General features: G+C 42.5%; 1 protein-coding gene across 13 annotated transcripts in view; it reads left to right on the forward strand.

The window, feature by feature from the left end:
- Art1 (arginine methyltransferase 1) overlaps positions 1-21473 on the forward strand; it is a 116493-nt gene that overhangs the window by 68156 nt on the left and 26864 nt on the right. For 7 of the 13 annotated variants that reach the window (XM_071683616.1, XM_071683605.1, XM_071683614.1 and 4 more), the window contains exon 8: positions 17204-17291. In XM_071683616.1, the coding sequence (XP_071539717.1) occupies positions 17204-17291 (88 nt within the window). Of the gene's footprint in view, positions 1-17201; positions 17292-21473 lie in introns of all 13 variants that reach the window. The other 6 variants (XM_071683615.1, XM_071683611.1, XM_071683612.1 and 3 more) reach the window with 1 other exon arrangement.

Consider the following 21473-nt stretch of genomic DNA (forward strand, 5'->3'; position numbering starts at 1 on the left):
CACTTTTCACTTCAGGGTTCCATCCACTCCCAAATCCACTGCCGATATGTAAAAACTTTTTTCCTCCAGTTTTTTCATTCAAATTTTCCCCCCAAATTTGACTTGACCCTAAAACCCTACGTACCAAATTTCCCTTTGCCCTTTTTTAAATTTAACTTTTTTTAAAATTTAAAACTTTAAGTTTCTTTCCCACATGAATCGCCACAGCACTGTATCATCAGCGAAAAAAACTGCTCATTTCCCAAGCCTCTCATCCACAACAGACTGCAACTTGCCCCTTTTTTCCCCCCAAAACTCTTGCTTCCCCTCCCAAACAACCCATCCATAAACAAATTAACAACCAGGAGACATCCACACCTTGCTGAAAACCCTTCATTCACTGAAAACCTTTTTTCATTTTCCTCTCTTCCCTACAGAACATCCCTTACATCCTCGAAAAAAATTTTTTCACTGTTCTGAAAACTTGCCTCCCACACCATATATTCTTAATACCCCTTTCCCCAGGCTCTCATCAAACCCTTTTATTGCCTTTCCAGATCGATAAATGATACATCAAAAAACCCTTTGCTTTTCTAAGTTTTTTCCACATCATTTTTTCAGAGCAAAACCCGATCCCACCATCCCACCACTTCTGAAAAACCCCATGCCTTCCCCAATCTGATGCTTGTAATGCCTTCACCCTCTCATAAAACCCCCCATTATTTACCAGGGAAAACTCAACAAATTATACCTCGTAAATTTGAGCACTCACTCTTATCCCCTTTGCCTTTGTACTGCACTTGCAAACATTCTGCCACCTCAGGCCCCCCCCTCAACCTAAGTATCATACATTAAATAACTTACCAACCTGTCAACAAAAGAGTAACCCCCCCTTTTTTAATAATTCCAAATTCCACTGCAATACCATCCAAACCCGCTGCCGCCGGCTTTCATCTCCCCCCAAAAGCCTTTTTACACCCTTTCCCCATTTACCCCAAAATTTCCCCCAACCCTCTCACCTTTTCAAACCACCTTTACCAAAAAAACCCCCTTATCTGCCCCTCATCATCAAACACATTTTAAGAAAACCCTTTAAAATACTCGCTCATCTCCCCTCCGCATCACCATATTGTTTCACCTCCCCATTAGCCCCCCTTTATGAAGTTCCCATTTGCTCCGTCTTACACACTTTTTTTACCTCCTTTCAAAACATCTTTTTATTTTCCCTAAAATTTTTAAAGAAAATCTTTTCCCCCAACTTCATTTGCCCTCTTTTTCACCCCTTTGCACCTTTCCTTGACCTCCCTGTTTCTTTTATACATCTCCCACTCATTTGCATTTTTTTCCCCGCAAAAAACGTCCAATTGCCCGTCTCTTCCTTTTTCCAATAATTTACTTTTCTTCCCACCACTCACTACCCTTTTTAATCAACCCACCTCCCACTTTCTCATCCAAAGCATCTTTTGCCGCCATCACGCTTCCCCCAAATACATCCCAGTCCTCCCCCACCCCCCTTTGCCTTTGCTCTCACCTTTTCCATTCTGTATTCATTCCCCCGGTACTTTCCCCACAAGTCTCTTCCCCGCTCACTTTTCACACTCTCTTCACCCCAACTTTTTTCTTCTTTTATGAAAACCCCACAAAATCTTTTACCTTTTCCCCACAAGTAAGATCAACATCCCCCCATTGAACCTTCGCACTTTTCTTCCAAAAAGTCTTCTTTTCGGGCCCTATCAATTAAAAGGTATCCAATTGCATCTTGCCACTCTCCTACTTTAATACGTTTTCCTTGTGTATACTTTTTTAAACAGGTTTTCCCCAAACCCAGTCCTTTTTTAGCAAATAAATGTACAAACTCTTCCCTTTCCATTTTCAACATGCCACCCCTGTATACCAGTTATTCCCCCAACTGCCACATTACTCACCTTTTCATTTAAAACACCCCCTCACTATAACCCGGTCTCGGCATCAAAAAACCCCTAACAACCCTTGAGTGTTCCCAAAAAACCCTTGCCCCTCATGTCTTTCTTTCATCCCCGGTGCAATGCACCAAAATCACCCTCTCTCTCCATCAGGTTTTCTGTTTTCCATAAATTTGAATTTACTTTCTTACATTCTTCACATACCCCCAAAAATCTGTTTGGGGTGGTGCTATCCTTCCCTTGCTCTTGTACTCTCAAAAACCCCTGATTTTTACCCCCCAACATTCCCAAACCCACTTTCCCCCTTTCATTGAGCATCTTTTCACTCAGGCCAAAAGACCGGGTTCCTTTCCTCAAAAACTTTTTATCCCTCATTTTTTTTTTTTAAATTTTCCAAAAGGGGAACAGAAAAGGGGGGCCCTTTGGGGAATTCCCTCAAAGGCCCAGTCCTCTGTTCTTAACGCTACCTGCTAATGGGGAAATGGCGAATAGTAGGAAAAAAAATATATATTATTTTTATTTTTATATATTATATTTTTTTTTAAATATTCCCCATTTCCCGTAGCGAGGGGGCTTAAAAAGAGGACGGGGCCTTTTTTTGGAATACCCTCACCTGGCCCCCTTTTTTCCCTTCTTTTGGAAAATTAAAAAAAAAAAAAAAAACGAGAGTGGAGGATTTCCAGCCCCCCGTTTCCCTCCCTTTTAGTCGCCTTCTACGACCGCGGGGAAATTGTGGGATTATTCTTAATCCCTATCCCCAGGGTATATATTATTTTTATATTATATTTTTTTTTTTTCTTTCTTTCAAATATTCGCCATTTCCCGCTTAGGAGGAGCGTTAAGAACAGGGACGGGGCCCTTGGGGGAAATACCCACCGGGCCCAAAATTCTCGTTCCTTTTTTTGGAAAATGAAAAAAAAACCGAGGGGGGGGATTTCCAGCCCCCCACTCCCCCCCCTTTAGTCGCCTTCTCGACCCAGGGAAATAGGGAAGTATTTTTAATCCCCTTCCCCAGGGATATAATATATATATTATATATTTTTAATATTTTTTATTTTTATTTTTTTTTTTTTTTTTTTTTTTTTTTTTTTTTGTTTCCCGCTTTGCGAGGTACCGAAAGGGAACAAAAAAATGGGCCCCCAATAAATCCGTTCACCATGCCCCCCCCCCGGGGTTCCCCCTTTCCAATTCATCTATTCTTTGCCCCCCTTTCACCCCCCCTCATGTTCAGGCCCCGTCACACAAAAACTTTTCACTCCCCCTTTCAACCCAATTTGGGTTCCCTCTTCTCCTCGTTCCCCCCACCTCGCACATTAATCCTTTTGGTAAACTTTCCTCCTCCCTTTTCCCCCCATGTGACCAAACCATTTCAAAACACCCCCTTCTGCTCTCTCAACCACGTCTTTTTTTTTCCACACATCTCTCTTACCCTTACACTTACTCATCAAACCCCCTCACCCCACCCAAATTGTCCTCAAAACATCTCTTTCCCCATCCACCTCCTTGCACAACTCTACCCTACCCCGCCTCGCAACCATACAAAATTTTTGGAACCACTATCTTCAAGGCTTCCAGAATTTTCACCCCCTCCCCCACCCTATGATTCACTTTCACTTCCATGGTTCCATCCACTGCCAAATCCACTGCCAGATATGTAAAACACTTTATTTCCTCCAGTTTTTCTCCATTCAAACTTACCTCCCAATTGACTTGACCCTCAACCCTACTGTACCTAATTACCTTGCCCTTATTTACATTTAACTTTCTTCTTTCACACACTTTACCAAACTCAGTTACCAGCTTCTGCAGTTTCTCACATGAATCAGCCACCAGCACTGTATCATCAGCGAACAACAACTGACTCACTTCCCAAGCTCTCTCATCCACAACAGACTGCATACTTGCCCCTCTTTCCAAAACTCTTGCATTCACCTCCCTAACAACCCCATCCATAAACAAATTAAACAACCATGGAGACATCACACACCCTTGCTGCAAACCTTCATTCACTGAGAACCAATCACTTTCCTCTCTTCCTACATGTACACATGCCTTACATCCTCGATAAAAACTTTTCACTGCTTCTGACAACTTGCCTCCCACACCATATATTCTTAATACCTTCCACAGAGCATCTCTATCAACTCTATGATATGCCTTCTCCAGATCGATAAATGATACATACAAAACCATTTGCTTTTCTAAGTATTTCTCACATACATTCTTCAGAGCAAAACCTGATCCACACATCCTCTACCACTTCTGAAACCACACTGCTCTTCCCCAATCTGATGCTCTGTACATGCCTTCACCCTCTCAGTCAATACCCTCCCATATAATTTACCAGGAATACTCAACAAACTTATACCTCTGTAATTTGAGCACTCACTCTTATCCCCTTTGCCTTTGTACAATGACACTATGCAAGCATTCTGCCATTCCTCAGGCACCTCACCATAAGTCATACATACATTAAATAACCTTACCAACCTGTCAACAATAGAGTCACCCCCTTTTTAATAAATTCCAAATTCCACTGCAATACCATCCAAACCTGCTGCCTTGCCGGCTTTCATCTCCCACAAAGCTTTTACTACCTCTTCTCTATTTACCCAATCATTCTCCCTAACCCTCTCACTTTGCACACCACCTTGACCAAAACACCATATATCTGCCACTCTATCATCAAACACATTCAAGAAACCTTCAAAATACTCGCTCCATCTCCCTCTCGCATCACCACTACTTGTTATCACCTCCCCATTAGCCCCCTTCACTGAAGTTCCCATTTGCTCCCTTGTCTTACACACTTTATTTACCTCCTTTCAAAACATCTTTTTATTCTCCCTAAAATTTAATGATACTCTCTCACCCCAACTCTCATTTGCCCTCTTTTTCACCTCTTGCACCTTTCTCTTGACCTCCTGCCTGTTTCTTTTATACATCTCCCACTCATTTGCATTTTTTCCCTGCAAAAATCGTCCAAATGCCTGTCTCTTCTCTTTCACTAATAATCTTACTTATTCATCCCACCACTCACTACCCTTTTTAATCAACCCACCTCCCACTCTTCTCATGCCACAAGCATCTTTTGCGCAGGCCATCACTGCTTCCCTAAATACATCCCAGTCCTCCCCCACTCCCCTTACGTCCTTTGCTCTCACCTTTTCCATTCTGTATTCAGTCTCTCCTGGTACTTCCTCACACAAGTCTCCTTCCCAAGCTCACTTACTCTCACCACTCTCTTCACCCCAACATTCTCTCTTCTTTTATGAAAACCCCTACAAATCTTCACCTTTGCCTCCACAAGATAATGATCAGACATCCCTCCAGTTGCACCTCTCAGCACATTAACATCCAAAAGTCTCTCTTTCGCGCGCCTATCAATTAACAGGTAATCCAATAATGCTATCTTGCCATCTCTCCTACTTACATACGTATACCTATGTGTATATCTTTTTAAACCAGGTATTCCCAATCACCAGTCCTTTTTCAGCACATAAATGTACAAACTCTTCACCATTTCCATTTACAACACTGCTCACCCCATGTATACCAGTTATTCGCTCAACTGCCACATTACTCACCTTTGCATTCAAATCACCCATCACTATAACCCGGTCTCGTGCATCAAAACCACTAACACACTCATTGAGCTGTTCCCAAAACACTTGCCTCTCATGATCTTTCTTCTCATGCCCAGGTGCATATGCACCAATAATCACCCATCTCTCTCCATCAGGTTTCTGTTTTACCCATATTAATCTAGAATTTACTTTCTTACATTCTATCACATACTTCCACAACTCCTGTTTCAGGAGTGGTGCTACTCCTTCCCTTGCTCTTGTACTCTCACTAACCCCTGACTTTACTCCCCAAACATTCCCAAACCACTCTTCCCCTTTACCCTTGAGCATCGTTTCACTCAGAGCCAAAAGATCCAGGTTCCTTTCCTCAAACATACTACCTCATTTTTTTTTTTAAATTTTCCAAAAGAAGGAACAGAGAAGGGGGCCATATGAGGATATTCCCTCAAAGGCCCAGTCCTCTGTTCTTAACGCTACCTCGCTAATGCGGGAAATGGCGAATAGTATGAAAAAAATATATATATATATATATATATATATATATATCTTTCTTTCTTTTAAACTATTCGCCATTTCCCGCGTTAGCGAGGTAGCGTTAAGAACAGAGGACTGGGCCTTTTTTGGAATATCCTCACCTGGCCCCCTCTGTTCCTTCTTTTGGAAAATTAAAAAAAAAAAAAAAAACGAGAGTGGAGGATTTCCAGCCCCCCGCTCCCTCCCCTTTTAGTCGCCTTCTACGACACGCAGGGAATATGTGGGAAGTATTCTTAATCCCCTATCCCCAGGGATATATATATATATATATATATATATATATATTCTTTTCTTTCTTTCAAACTATTCGCCATTTCCCGCATTAGCGAGGTAGCGTTAAGAACAGAGGACTGGGCCTCTGAGGGAATACTCTCACCTGGCCCAATTCTCTGTTCCTTCTTTTGGAAAATTGAAAAAAAAAACCGAGAGGGGAGGATTTCCAGCCCCCCACTCCCTCCCCTTTTAGTCGCCTTCTACGACACGCAGGGAATACGTGGGAAGTATTCTTAATCCCCTATCCCCAGGGATAATATATATATATATATATATATATATATATATATATATATATATATATATATATATATATATATATATTTTTTTTTTTTTTTTTTTTTTTTGCTTTGTCGCTGTCTCCCGCGTTTGCGAGGTAGCCGCAAGGAAACAGACGAAAGAAATGGCCCAACCCACCCCCATACACATGCCTTGATTCAATCCACTGACAGCACGTCAACCCCGGTATACCACATCGCTCCAATTCACTCTATTCTTTGCCCTCCTTTCACCCTCCTGCATGTTCAGGCCCCGATCACACAAAATCTTTTTCACTCCCTCTTTCCACCTCCAATTTGGTCTCCCTCTTCTCCTCGTTCCCTCCACCTCCGACACATATATCCTCTTGGTCAATCTTTCCTCACTCATTCTCTCCATGTGACCAAACCATTTCAAAACACCCTCTTCTGCTCTCTCAACCACGCTCTTTTTATTTCCACACATCTCTCTTACCCTTACGTTACTTACTCAATCAAACCACCTCACACCACACATTGTCCTCAAACATCTCATTTCCAGCACATCCATCCTCCTTCGCACAACTCTATCCATAGTCCACGCCTCGCAACCATACAACATTGTTGGAACCACTATGGTCATCAGTTATTATTAACACATTAATTGATAAGTGTGTAAAAGATAGACTTTTAGATGTAAATATACTGAGAAGGGCAGCTTGTGGGATGTCTGATCTAAGCGTGAAGATATATGGAGGTTTTTGAAAAAGATGAAACAATATTGGAGAGAAGAGAGTGGTGAAAGTATGCACCTTGACTGCATTATCCGCTGGGGAGCTTATGGGTAAAAGTAGAGATAAACTGTTCACTAATTTTATTTATATATATGCGTTGGGAAGCCAATGGATAAAAGTAGAGATAAACTGTTCACTAATTTTATTTATATACACTTTTGATAGGTGATTGGCTTCCCTTTCCTCTTTATACATTCTGGAAGGCATGAATGCACCAATTTTGCCAAGTTCTTGAGAAGTTGTGGGCCCAGGTTGTGCCACTTCACGAATGGCCACCTCAAGCTGGGGAACACTGCTGGTATTCTTCCATGAAAGCTGTTACTTAATGATGCTCCACAAGTTCTCGCTCGGATTAATATCTGGGTTGTTTCCCAGCCAGTCATTGATTAAGTCGATTCCACAGTCAGTAAGTCACTGCTTCACACATTTTGCTGTATGGCAAGGAGCACCTTCCTGCATGAACACGTCTGCATGGCACTTATGAAAACAGTCTGGTAACCAGTCCATCAGTAGCTCAAGGTAGTTGTGCTGATTCATGGTTCGATTTCTGGACAGAATGACAAGGTCACCAATTCCATAATAAGAATACCACAAACCATGAGAGAATCAAAGGGTTAACATTGCTGAAAGTGTACTTGGGATCAAGAGGGTCACTTCCAGCACTCTAATAAACATTGCCAACTTGGTCTTATCCCACTGAAGGTATATATTGGCAAACATGACCCCAGGGTGCCTATGCATAAGGGTGAGGAGGGGCTTCTTTTGCGCTTGATGGTAGTTGAAGTGTAGGTTGTCATGGATGTGTCGATGAACGGTCCTTTCTGATACTTCACCAAGCAGTCTTTTTTTTTTATGCTGACGAACATGGATTATCATCTGGCTGACATTTGAGGATGGTTAGTGTGCATGGTAAAGTCTTCCAAGCCTTCCCGGGTCATCCCTCGTACAATGGTGTTGCCTTACCTCTACTATTGGGAAATATTTTTGTCCGTACCTACCCTGATTGGACAGTAGCACTGGCAATTCTTGATATTTCCCTTTCTGGCTGTTTGCTCTTTTGTCAAGTCCTTTTGCTTCCACATTGTGGCTAGAGAGCATGAAAACCTTCGGCAGTAGCATATCAGAAGGGAACAAACTTGCTAAGACATTTATCATCTTATTAATGCCGAAAGGCATTTTGCGGTTGTTTCCCTGGGCATGCTTGTAGCTCCACCCCTCTCATCGCTGCCTGTTGCTAGATAACCAGAGAAACTTCAGTGCTCTAGTTGCGAGGGATAGTAAGCTGGAATTGGTCATAGCATTATATGTCTGTCCTCATGCGCATAATGCAGTGTCATGGTTTGTAAGCGAGCTTGAAAAGGAGACTTGTGTCAAAATATGTTAGGAGAGATTGAGTGTAGAATGGCAAAAGGTAAGCATAAATGAAGTGAGGGAAGTGGGTGAGAAATGGGAGATATTTAAAGAAGCAGTGATGGTATGTATAAGAGATACATGTGGCATGTGAAAGGTTGGAGATGGCATATTAGAAAGGGTAGGAAGTGGTGGGATGAAGACGTGAAGCTGCCAGTGAAAGAGAGAACGGTGTTTGGACTGTATTTACAGGGAAGGAGTGGAAATAATTGAGATTTATAAGAAGCAGCAGTAGGAGGGTAGAGGAATGTGCAGGGGTTGAAAAAGGTGGCAAATGAGGGTTGTGGTGAGAGAATCATTAAACTTTAGGGAGAATAAAAAGATGTTTTTGAAGGAGTAAGTGATGTACAAAAGACAGGATAACAAATGGGAATATTGGTGAAGGGGGTAAGGGGAAAGTGATAACAGGTAGTGAAGTGAGGAGTTGGAGTGAGGATTCTGAAAGATTTTTAAATGTGTTTCATGATATAGTGGCAGATGTAGGGTATTATAGTCAGTGTGGTGTGCAAAGTGAGTGAGTCATGGAGTGTGGTTTGGAGAAGAGAGAAGAGGTGCTGAAAACGTTGCATGAGATGAAATCCGGGAAGGCAACCTGTGTAGATGGTATTGCATTTTAATTTATTAAGAAATGGGGTGGCCATGTTGTTGATTGGTTGGTTGGTATGTATGGATCGTGGCGAGGTGCCTGAGGATTGGCAGAATGCACATATAGTGCCATTTGATTAGAGGCAAGGGGATAAAGGTGAGTGTTTAGACTACAGAGATGTATGTTTGTTTAGTATACCTGGTAATTTGTATGGGAGAGTATTAATTGAGAGGGTGAAGGTATGTACAGAGTATCAGATTGGGGAAGAGTAGTGTGGTTTCAGAAGTTGTAGAGGATGTGTGGATCAGGTGGTTGTTTTAAGAATGTGTGTGAGTAATAATTAGAAAAACACATGGATTTGCATGACATGGATTTGCATGACATGGATTTGCGTGTGACATTTATGGATCACGAGAAGGCATATGATAGGGTTGATAGAGGTGCTTTGTAGAAGATCTTAAGAATATATGATATGGAAGGTAAGCTGCTAGTGAGTTTTTATCAAGGGTGTGAGGTATGTGTACAAACAGAGAGGAGAGTGAATGGTTCCAAGTGAAGGTTGTTCTGCAACATGTGTGTGTGTGATGTCAACATGGATATTTGATTTGTTTATGGATGGGGTGGCTAGGGAGGTTATTATTTTATGTATTTATTTTGCTTTGTCGCTGTCTCCCGCGTTAGCGAGGTAGCGCAAGGAAACAGACGAAAGAATGGCCCAACCCACCCACATACACATGTATATACATACACGTCCACACACGCAAATATACATACCTATACATCTCAACGTATACATGTATATACACACACACACACATGCATATATACACGTGTACATAATTCATACTGTCTGCCTTTATTCATACCCATCGCCACCTCGCCACACATGTAATAACAACCCCCTCCCCCCTCATGTGTGCGAGGTAGTGCTAGGAAAAGACAACAAAGGCCCCATTCGCTCACACTCAGTCTCCAGCTGTCATGTCATAATGCACCGAAACCACAGCTCCCTTGCCACATCCAGGCCCCACAGAACTTTCCATGGTTTACCCCAGACGCTTCACATGCCCTGGTTTAATCCATTGACAGCACGTCGGCCCCGGTATACCACATCGTTCCAATTCACTCTATTCCTTGCACGCCTTTCACCCTCCTGCATGTTCAGGCCCCGATCACTCAAAATCTTTTTCACTCCATCTTTCCACCTCCAATATGGTCTCCCACTTCTCATCGTTCCCTCCACCTCCGACACATATATCCTCTTGGTCAATCTTTCCTCACTCATTCTCTCCATGTGACCAAACCATTTCAAAACACCCTCCTCTGCTCTCTCAACCACACTCTTTTTATTACCACTCATCTCTCTTACCCTATTATTACTTACTCGATCAAACTACCTCACACCACATATTGTCGTCAGACATCTCATTTTCAGCACATCCACCCTCCTGCGCACAACTCTATCCATAGCCCATGCCTCGCAACCATACAACATTGTTGGAACCACTATTCCTTCAGACATACCCATTTTTGCTTTCCGAGATAATGTACTCGACTTCCACACACTCTTCAACGCACCCAGAATTTTTGCCCCCCTCCCCCACCCTATGATTGACTTCTGCTTCCATGGTTCCATCCGCTGCCAAATCCACTCCCAGATATCTAAAACACTTCACTTCCTCCAGTTTTTCTCCATTCAAACTTACCTCCCAATTGACTTAACCCTCAACCCTACTGTACCTAATCACCTTGCTCCTATTCACATTTACTCTCAACTTTCTTCTCTCACACACTTTACCAAACTCAGTCACCAGCTTCTGCAGTTTCTCACATGAATCAGCCACCAGTGCTGGTTTACCAAACTCAGTCACCAGCTTCTGCAGTTTCTCACATGAATCAGCCACCAGTGCTGGATCATCAGCGAACAACAACTGACTCACTTCCCGCACTCCCTCATCCACAACAGACTGCATACTTGCCCCTCTTTCCAAAACTCTTGCATTCACTTCCCTAACAGCCCCATCCATAAACAAATTAACAACCATGGAGACATCACACACCCCTGCCGCAAACCTACATTCACTGAGAACCAATCACTTTCCTCTCTTCCTACACATACACATGCCTGACATCCTCAATAAAAACTTTTCACTACTTCTAACAACTTGCCTCCCACACCATATATTGTTAATACCTTCCACAGAGCATCTCTATCAACTTTATCATATGCCTTCTCCAGAACCATAAATGCTACATACAAATCCATTTGCTTTTCTAAGTATTTCTCACATACATTCTTCAAAGCAAACACCTGATCCACACATCCTCTACCACTTCTGAAACCACCCTGCTCTTCCCCAATCTGATGCTCTGTACATGCCTTCACCCTCTCAATCAATACCCTCCCATATAATTTACCAGGAATACTCAACAAACTTATACCTCTGTAATTTGAGCACTAACCTTTGTCCCCTTTGCCTTTGTACAATGGCACTATGCAGGCATTCCGCCAATCCTCAGGCACCTTACCATGAATCATTTTTCTTTTTTTTTTTTTTTTGCTTTGTCGCTGTCTCCCGCGTTTGCGAGGTAGCGCAAGGAAACAGACGAAAGAAATGGCCCAACCCACCCCCATACACATGTATATACATATGTCCACACACGCAAATATACATACCTACACAGCTTTCCATGGTTTACCCCAGACGCTTCACATGCCCCAATTCAATCCACTGACAGCAGGTCAACCCCGGTATACCACATCGCTCCAATTCACTCTATTCCTTGCCCTCCTTTCACCCTCCTGCATGTTCAGGCCCGGATCACACAAAATCTTTTTCACTCCATCTTTCCACCTCCAATTTGGTCTCCCTCTTCTCCTCGTTCCCTCCACCTCCGACACATATATCCTCTTGGTCAATCTTTCCTCACTCATTCTCTCCATGTGCCCAATCATTTCAAAACACCCTCTTCTGCTCTCTCAACCACGCTCTTTTTATTTCCACACATCTCTCTTACCCTTACGTTACTTACTCGATCAAACCACCTCACACCACACATTGTCCTCAAACATCTCATTTCCAGCACATCCATCCTCCTGCGCACAATTCTATTCATAGCCCACGCCTCGCAACCATACAACATTGTTGGAACCACTATTCCTTCAAACATACCCATTTTTGCTTTCCGAGATAATGTTCTCGACTTCCACACATTCTTCAAGGCTCCCAGAATTTTCGCCCCCTCCCCCACCCTATGATCCACTTCCGCTTCCATGGTTCCATCCGCTGCCAGATCCACTCCCAGATATCTAAAACACTTCACTTCCTCCAGTTTTTCTCCATTCAAACTCACCTCCCAATTGACTTGACCCTCAACCCTACTGTACCTAATAACCTTGCTCTTATTCACATTTACTCTTAACTTTCTTCTTTCACACACTTTACCAAACTCAGTCACCAGCTTCTGCAGTTTCTCACATGAATCAGCCACCAGCGCTGTATCATCAGTGAACAACAACTGACTCACTTCCCAAGTTCTCTCATCCCCAACAGACTTCATACTTGCCCCTCTTTCCAAAACTCTTGCATTCACCTCCCTAACAACCCCATCCATAAACAAATTAAACAACCATGGAGACATCACACACCCCTGCCGCAAACCTACATTCACTGAGAACCAATCACTTTCCTCTCTTCCTACACGTACACATGCCTTACATCCTCGATAAAAACTTTTCACTGCTTCTAACAACTTGCCTCCCACACCATATATTCTTAATACCTTCCACAGAGCATCTCTATCAACTCTATCATATGCCTTCTCCAGATCCATAAATGCTACATACAAATCCATTTGCTTTTCTAAGTATTTCTCACATACATTCTTCAAAGCAAACACCTGATCCACTCATCCTCTATCACTTCTGAAACCACACTGCTCTTCCCCAATCTGATGCTCTGTACATGCCTTCATCCTCTCAATCAATACCCTCCCATATAATTTACCAGGAATACTCAACAAACTTATACCTCTGTAATTTGAGCACTCACTCTTAGACCCCTTTGCCTTTGTACAATGGCACTATGCACGCATTCCGCCAATCCTCAGGCACCTCACCGTGAGTCATACATACATTAAATAACCTTACCAACCAGTCAACAATACAGTCACCCCCTTTTTTAATAAATTCCACTGCAATACCATCCAAACCTGCTGCCTTGCCGGCTTTCATCTTCCGCAAAGCTTTTACTACCTCTTCTCTGTTTACCAAATCATTTTCCCTAACCCTCTCACTTTGCACACCACCTCGACCAAAACACCCTATATCTGCCACTCTATCATCAAACACATTCAACAAACCTTCAAAATACTCACTCCATCTCCTTCTCACATCACCACTACTTGTTATCATCTCCCCATTTGCGCCCTTCACTGAAGTTCCCATTTGCTCCCTTGTCTTACGCACTTTATTTACCTCCTTCCTGAACATCTTTTTATTCTCCCTGAAATTTAATGATACTCTCTCACCCCTTTTTTTCACCTTTTGCACCTTTCTCTTGACCTCCTGTCTCTTTCTTTTATATGTCTCCCACTCAACTGCATTTTTTCCCTACAAAAATCGTCCAAATGCCTCTCTCTTCTCTTTCACTAATACTCTTACTTCTTCATCCCACCACTCACTACCCTTTCTAATCAACCCACCTCCCACTCTTCTCATGCCACAAGCATCTTTTGCGCAATCCATCACTGATTCCCTAAATACATCCCATTCCTCCCCCACTCCCCTTACTTCCATTGTTCTCACCTTTTTCCATTCTGTACTCAGTCTCTCCTGGTACTTCCTCACACAAGTCTCCTTCCCAAGCTCACTTACTCTCACCACCCTCTTCACCCCAACATTCACTCTTTTTTTCTGAATCATACATACATTAAATAACCTTACCAACCAGTCAACATTAGAGTCACCCCGTTTTTTAATAAATTCCACAGCAATACCACCCAACCCCGCTGCCTTGCCAGCTTTCATTTTCTGCAAAGCTTTTACTACCTCTTCTCTGTTTACCAAATCATCCTTCCTAACCCTTTCACTTTGCACACCACCTCGACCAAAACACCCTATATCTGCCACTCTTATCATCAAACACATTCAAGAAACCTTCAAAATACTCACTCCTTCTTCTTCTCACATCACCACTACTTGTTATCACCTCCCCATTAACCCCCTTCACTGAGGTTCCCATTTGTTTCCTTGTCTTACGCACTTTATTTACCTCCTTCCAAAACATCTTTTTAGTCTTCCTAAAATTTAATGATACTCTCTCACCCCAACTCTCATTTGCCCTCTTTTTCACCTCTTGCACCTTTCTCTTGATCTCCTGCCTCTTTCTTTTATACATCTCTCACTCATTTGCATTATTTCCCTGCAAAAATCGTCCAAATGCCTCTCTCTAATCTTTCACTAATAATCTTACTTCTTCATCCCGCCATTCACTACCCTTGCTAGTCTGCCCACCTCCCACGCTTCTCATGCCACAAGCATCTTTTGCACAAGCCATCACTGCTTCCCTAAATACATCCCATTCCTCCCCCACTCCCCTTACCTCCTTTGTTCTCACCTTTTTCTATTCTGTACTCAGTCTCTCCTGGTACTTCCTCACACAAGTCTCTTTCCCAAGCTCACTTACTCTCACCACTCTCTTCACCCCAACATTCTCCATTCTTTTCTGAAAGCATCTACAAATCTTCACCTTCGCCTCCACAAGATAATGGTCAGACATCCCTCCAGTTGCACCTCTCAGCACATTAACCTCCAAAAGTCTCTCTTTCGCATTCGCACGTCTCCTACTTACATATGTATATTTATGTATATCTCTCTTTTTAAACCAGGCATTCCCTATCACCAGTCCTTTTTCAGCATATAAATCTACAAGCTCTTCATTTCCATTTACAACACTGAACACCCCATGTATACCAATTATTCCCTCAACTGCCACATTACTCACCTTTGCATTCAAATTGCCCATCACTATAACCCGGTCTTGTGCATCAGAACTACTAACACACTCATTCAGCTGCGCCCAAAACACTTGCCTCTCAGGATCTTTCTTCTCGTGCCCAGGTGCATATGCACCAATAATCACCTACCTCTCTCCATCTACTTTAAGTTTTACCCATATCAATCTAGAGTTTACTTTCTTACACTCTATCACATACTCCCACCACTCCTGTTTCAGTGCTACTCCTTCCCTTGCTCTTGTCCTCTCACTAACCCCTGACGTTACTCTCAAGACATTCCCAAACCACTCTTCCCCTTTACCCTTGAGCTTCGTTTCACTCAGAGCCAAAACATCCAGGTTCCTTTCCTCAAACATACTCCCTATGTCTCCTTTTTTCTCATCTTGGTTACATCCACACACATTTAGACACCCCACTCTGAGCCTTCAAGGAGGATGAGCACTCCTTGCGTGACTCCTTCTGTTTCCCCTTTGAGAAAGTTAGATTATAAGGAGGGGAGGGTTTCTAGCCTCCCGCTCCCTTCCCCTTTAGTCGCCTTCTACGACACGTGAGGAATGCGTGGGAAGTATTCTTTCTCCCCTATCCCCAGGGATAGGGGAGGTAAATGCAAGAATCTTGGAGAGAGGGGGCAAGTATGCAGTCTATGGGGGATTAGAGTGCCTGGGAAGTGAGTCAGTTGTTGTTGGTTGAGCGCTGGTGGCTCATTCAAGTGAGAAATTGCAGAAGTTGGTGATGGAATTTGGTTCAGCCCTCAGACAGCATGTATTCGCCACCATATTTACAAAACAGTGATCCAGTTCACTGTATTCCATGAACATCTCTCTCTCTCTTGAATGTTTAGGTCCCCCATTGCGTTAAAGCTGTCTTTCCATGTCCTTGGTCTCTCCTCTTCATTTTTCCAGCCTCTACTTTTAATCAGTCTTCTGTCATCATATATGTCCAAATTATTTCAGCACCTGGTCAGCTCTATTAGACTTTGTTTGCTGCAGCCACTTTTTTTTACACTGACATTCCTTACACTATCATCCCTCATCAAACTTCATATCATTCCCCCCCCCCCCCCCCTCTCTCTCTCTCTCTCTCTCTCTCTCTCTCTCTCTCTCTCTCTCTCTCTCTCTCTCTTTCTCTGTCTCTCTCTCTCTCTCTCTCTCTCTCTCTCTCTCTCTCTCTCTCTCTCTCTCTCTCTCTCTCTCTCTCTCTCTTTCTCTTTCTCTCTTTCTCTCTCTCTCTTTCTCTCTCTCTTTCTCTCTTTCTCTCTCTCTCTTTCTCTCTCTCTCTCTCTCTCTCTCTCTCTCTCTCTCTCTCTCTCTCTCTCTCTCTCTCTCTCTCTCTCTCTCTCTCTCTCTCTCCTTCCCTCCTTCCTTCCTTCCTTCCTTTTGAACGTACCCATCATAGCTGTAACCGACCTCTTCCTATATGCTCCAAAACATACCTCATGATCTAAGCCCCCTCTCCCTCCCTATTATTCACTTCAGCCTTTATGGTTCAGTAAACAGCCACATCCACTCCCAGTTACCTAAAGTCCAGTTACCTAAAGTACTCCACTTTTTCAAGGCCCTCCCCATTCAAGTTTATACTAGAACCATCCTGTTTCATACCCCTGCTGTGCCTCATTACCTTAACTTTTGTTTTCATATGATATTAACTTTCTCCCTCCATACACACACCCAGACTCTTATTATCAGCTAATGGGATGTCTTTTTGATGTTTGCTGTTAGAATTGTGTCATCTGGAGACTGCAACTGTTTCACCTTTCATTGTCCTGTCCCCAAACTTTTCCTCTCCAGTGGAAAGTATGTTTACTTAAACGGTCTTTCATATGCCTTTAGTCTGTTAAAGCTTTACCTTTACTTAAAAATTGCAGGTGAGGAGGAATGACTATGTACACGCCCTCATCACATACTTCAATATTGAATTTACGAAATGTCACAAGAGGACAGGGTTCTCTACAGGTAGGTGATCCAGCATGGCTGTTTCCTTGTTACTGTTTAAAAGCTTTGGATTGCATTTTGATTAGTATCACATTTTTAATTTTTATGGAAATGCTCATCCTTCTCAAAGGCTCAGACTGGGCTAATCATTTTCTATGTAACCAAGATGAGAAGAGATAGGTTGTATGTTTGAGGTAAGAAGCCTGGAAGTACCCTTGTGTATATCCCTCTTTTTAACCCAGGTTTTCCCAATCGCTAGTCATTTTCTAGCACTATACAACTCCACAAGCTGTTCAACATTTCCATTCAGTGCATGGTATGCCCCTGAGTTATATCTTCAACTGTCACAATGCTTACCTATGCATTTAGATTACCCATTACCTGTCACTAATATCTGGTCTGTTACAACAATACTGCTGCCACATTAGCTTACCTGCTCCCAAAACACTTGCCTCCCGTGATATTTCTTCTCATGGTTAGGTGCATACACGCTAATAATCACCCATCTTTTGCCACCCACTTTCATTTTTACCCACATCAGTGTTGAATTTACTTCTGTACACTCTTGTCACAACTTCCTACATCTCCTGCTCTCTTAGCTTCAAAGATATTTATTTATTATTATACTTAGTCACTGTCTCCCATGTTAGCAAGCTAGTGCAAGGAAACGGATGAAAGACTGACCCACCCCACCCACATACACATGTATATACATAAATACACACACACCTAAACATTCCAACATATACATACACAGACATACATATGCACATATCCATACTTGCTGCCTTCATCCATTTCTGTCTCCACCCTGCCACACATGGAAAATGGCACCCCCTCCCCCCGCACGCACGTGAGGTAGTGCTAGAAAAAGACAACAAAGGCCACATTCGTTCACACTTGTCTCTAGCTGTCATGTGTAATCCACCGAAACCACAGCTCCCTTTCCACATCCAGGCCCCACAAAAATTTCCATGGTTTACCCTAGATGCTTCACATCTGGTTCAGTCCATTGACAGCTTCAAAGATGTGTATGAGAAATGCTTTGAGAAACATGAATTTGTATGTAGCATTTATGGATCTTAAGAAAGCATATGATAGGGTTGATAAGAGATGCCCTGTGGAAGGTCTTGAAGATATATAATGTGGGAAGAAAGCTGCTAAATGCAGTGGGAAGTTTTTATCAAGGGTGTAAGGCATGTGTTTGGGTGGAAGAGTAGAGTGAATTGTACCAAGTGAAGGTTAGTCTCTTACAGTGGTGTGTAATGACATGATGGTTTAATTTGTTTATGGTTGGGATGATGAGCTAATTAATTCCTAGAGTTAGAGGGGAGCAAGTTTGCAGTTCTTTGGTGGATGATAGGGTCTGTGATGTGTCAGTTGCTGTTTACTGATGCTATAGCACTGGTGGCAGATTTGAGTGAGAAACTGAAGAAGTTGGTGACAGAGTTTGTAACCATGTGAAAGAAGTTGAGTAAATGTGACAACTGCAGAGTGAGCCAGCTCTTCAGTGGTTGTCAGGTTGCACTCCCCTTGCCCAGGTAGCTGTTTTTTATTCCTGGATTACTGGCATTCTGTTTACAAACATACAATCTCTCCTTGTCATACATAATATGACAACAATTAACTCATAACTCATTCTTCATAACTTGATTCTCTTTTGGTAAGCATTTTATGCTACCCCTGCCTTTTGGGAAAATGGTAGGAGCAATGGATTGAAGTAGTAAGTAGGAACATTTAGACAGAAACATTAGGTAGAAACATAGGTAGAAGTAATAGGTAGGACCATTAGGCAGGTGCATTAGGTAGAGCATGTCAGTGGGAACGGTAGGTTGGAGCCTCTGCCACTACTGTGCGAGAGTTGCCCCTAACCAGTGGCCTATTAAGGATGAGGCTAAGAAGCGGAACTGAGTTCATTAGTTACAGAGATTCTGTTACCCTGGCCATCTCCTGGTAGGAGTTCTAATAGGAACAGGCATCAGAGATATTAGAGGGGCAGGTTAGTTGGGGCAAAAAAAATTGAAGGAAGCGAAGTATTTTAGACCTGATAGTGAACATGGCAGTGAATGGAACCATGGAAGCAGAATTGAGTCATAGGATAGGTGAGGGGGTATAGGTTCTGGGAGCACTGAATAATTTTTGGAGAGATCCTTATTGGGTTTGTAAATTGGGTATGTTTGAAGGTATAGTCTATATATCTTTTTATGTATCTGATGCCGATTCCCACCTGGCCATGGCAATAGTGTCACCATAACTAGTGAACTCCATTGCTGTTTTTTATCCTTTAGTGCCTCACTCTTAACAGGCCATTGGCAGAGGACAATTCTAGTGTAGTGCTTGCAGAGGCCTCTACCTAATGTTCCCACTGGCTGCATTTACCTAATGTTTCTACCTACTTCCAAATATCTCTACTTGGGAAGACCTATCTATTTTATCTATATCTTAAGACATCTATTCCAATTGGAACTCCCACAAGGGGTAAGCCATTGCAATAGAGTCTTCATTACTAGTGAACTCTAGTATTGCTTCTTTACCTTCAGTGCCTCACCCTTAACAGGCCACTGGCAGAAAGAAGCCATCTCTAGCGCAGTGCTTCAACCTAATGTTTCTGCCTACTACTGCTATTTAATGCTCCTGCTTTCTACTTCTACCAAATGTTTCAACCTAATGCTTCTGCCTAAATGTTCCTATGTACTATTACTGAAAGAAATGTATGGGACAGCGAATTGGAATGATGTGGTATAGTGGGGGCGATATGGTGTTATTGGACTGAACCAGTACATGTGAAGTGTCTTGGGTAAACCATTGAAATTTCTGTGGGGCCTGGTTGTGGATGAAAAAAACTGATTTCAGTGATTCACACATGACAGCAAGAGAATGGATATGAGTAGATGTGGCCTTTCTTCACGTGTTCCTGGTGCTACCTTGCTAATGTGGAAAATGGCGATCAGGTTTAGAAAAAGTATATTTTTACATCATTTGCTTGAAGATCTGCTGTGGTTGTTACTGGATCTAGGAGGATGAGTCTGAGTGAATGCTATATTGATATTTTATGAATAACATAAATGAAGTTCTCTTAGGTTAAAGCTTGGCAAGAAAAATATAGGAAATATGAAAAAGCATTTGGCTATCAGGCATATCAACCATGCAGTTCTCCATCTAGCATCCAAAGGATGAACAGCTTTCTTTCACTTACCAGTCTTTTTTCATCATTTCATGATAGAACGCACATTAGCAGATGGACACTTCCGACATTTACATGTGATAAGGTTTAGGTAGTAGAAGCAGGCTTGCAGTTACATACAAGTCAGATGCACACTGTTTGAAAACACAAATTGCGATAACAGAAGCCTTATGATGTTTAGACTGTGAAATAGAATTATATGGAGGGACATAGGGTCAGTAAGAGTTGTGTAAGTGGGTGAGGGAATGTTAGTCATATGAGGAGGTAGACGAGAAAATAAAGCACTGAAATTGCAGGTTTTCTTAAGAAGGTTGAAAAACCTTTTCTCTCTAAAGCTGTGTCCTACAAGCATTGAGAGAACATTTCTTTGTAATATAATGGTTAGAGTTTCATCATCCTTTTGTTCTGCAAAGAGACATTGTCATATTCTCACCATTTTTGAACAACTAGATGGTGTTTGCAGCAGAGTGCTCACCTCAGTTCATCTTTCTTGGCCAATTTGCAGCTTCCCCCTGTATGATTTCTTTGGGTTCACTTCCTGATTACTGCTTAAAGCTTACACATTTCACAGATCATGGCTGCCAGCTTAAGATGATCACAAAAGGTAAGAGACAAGGTTTTTCTAAAAAGAGGGGATATCCCACAGGCTGTGAGAACTGTTAAACATTGCTCATGGGACACTGCATGGCCCTTCCCTGTGGCCTATCCTGTGAGCTTAGAGAGCATAACCATATGAAGGAGGAGGGTTAGAGAAAATCTTCACTTAAAGCTAACGTCAGAGCTAAGATCCATCATTGGTGAATGGGAGGAACTCTGGAAACTAATTCTTATGAAGGGAGAATCCCCAGAACCATGGCATGTCCACCATGTCAGAAATTGAAATACTGACTGATGATGGAAGAGGAGTTTCAAACACCTTCCCGATACCCTTTAATGAAACATTATAAAGGAAGGATAAAGTAAAGGCCACCTTCTCACATGACTGTTCTAGTGTTTGACCCTGGTTGAGCTAATGGAGG

The sequence above is a fragment of the Panulirus ornatus genome, chromosome 36, assembly GCF_036320965.1.
Source record: "Panulirus ornatus isolate Po-2019 chromosome 36, ASM3632096v1, whole genome shotgun sequence".
NCBI classification, from domain to species: domain Eukaryota; kingdom Metazoa; phylum Arthropoda; class Malacostraca; order Decapoda; family Palinuridae; genus Panulirus; species Panulirus ornatus.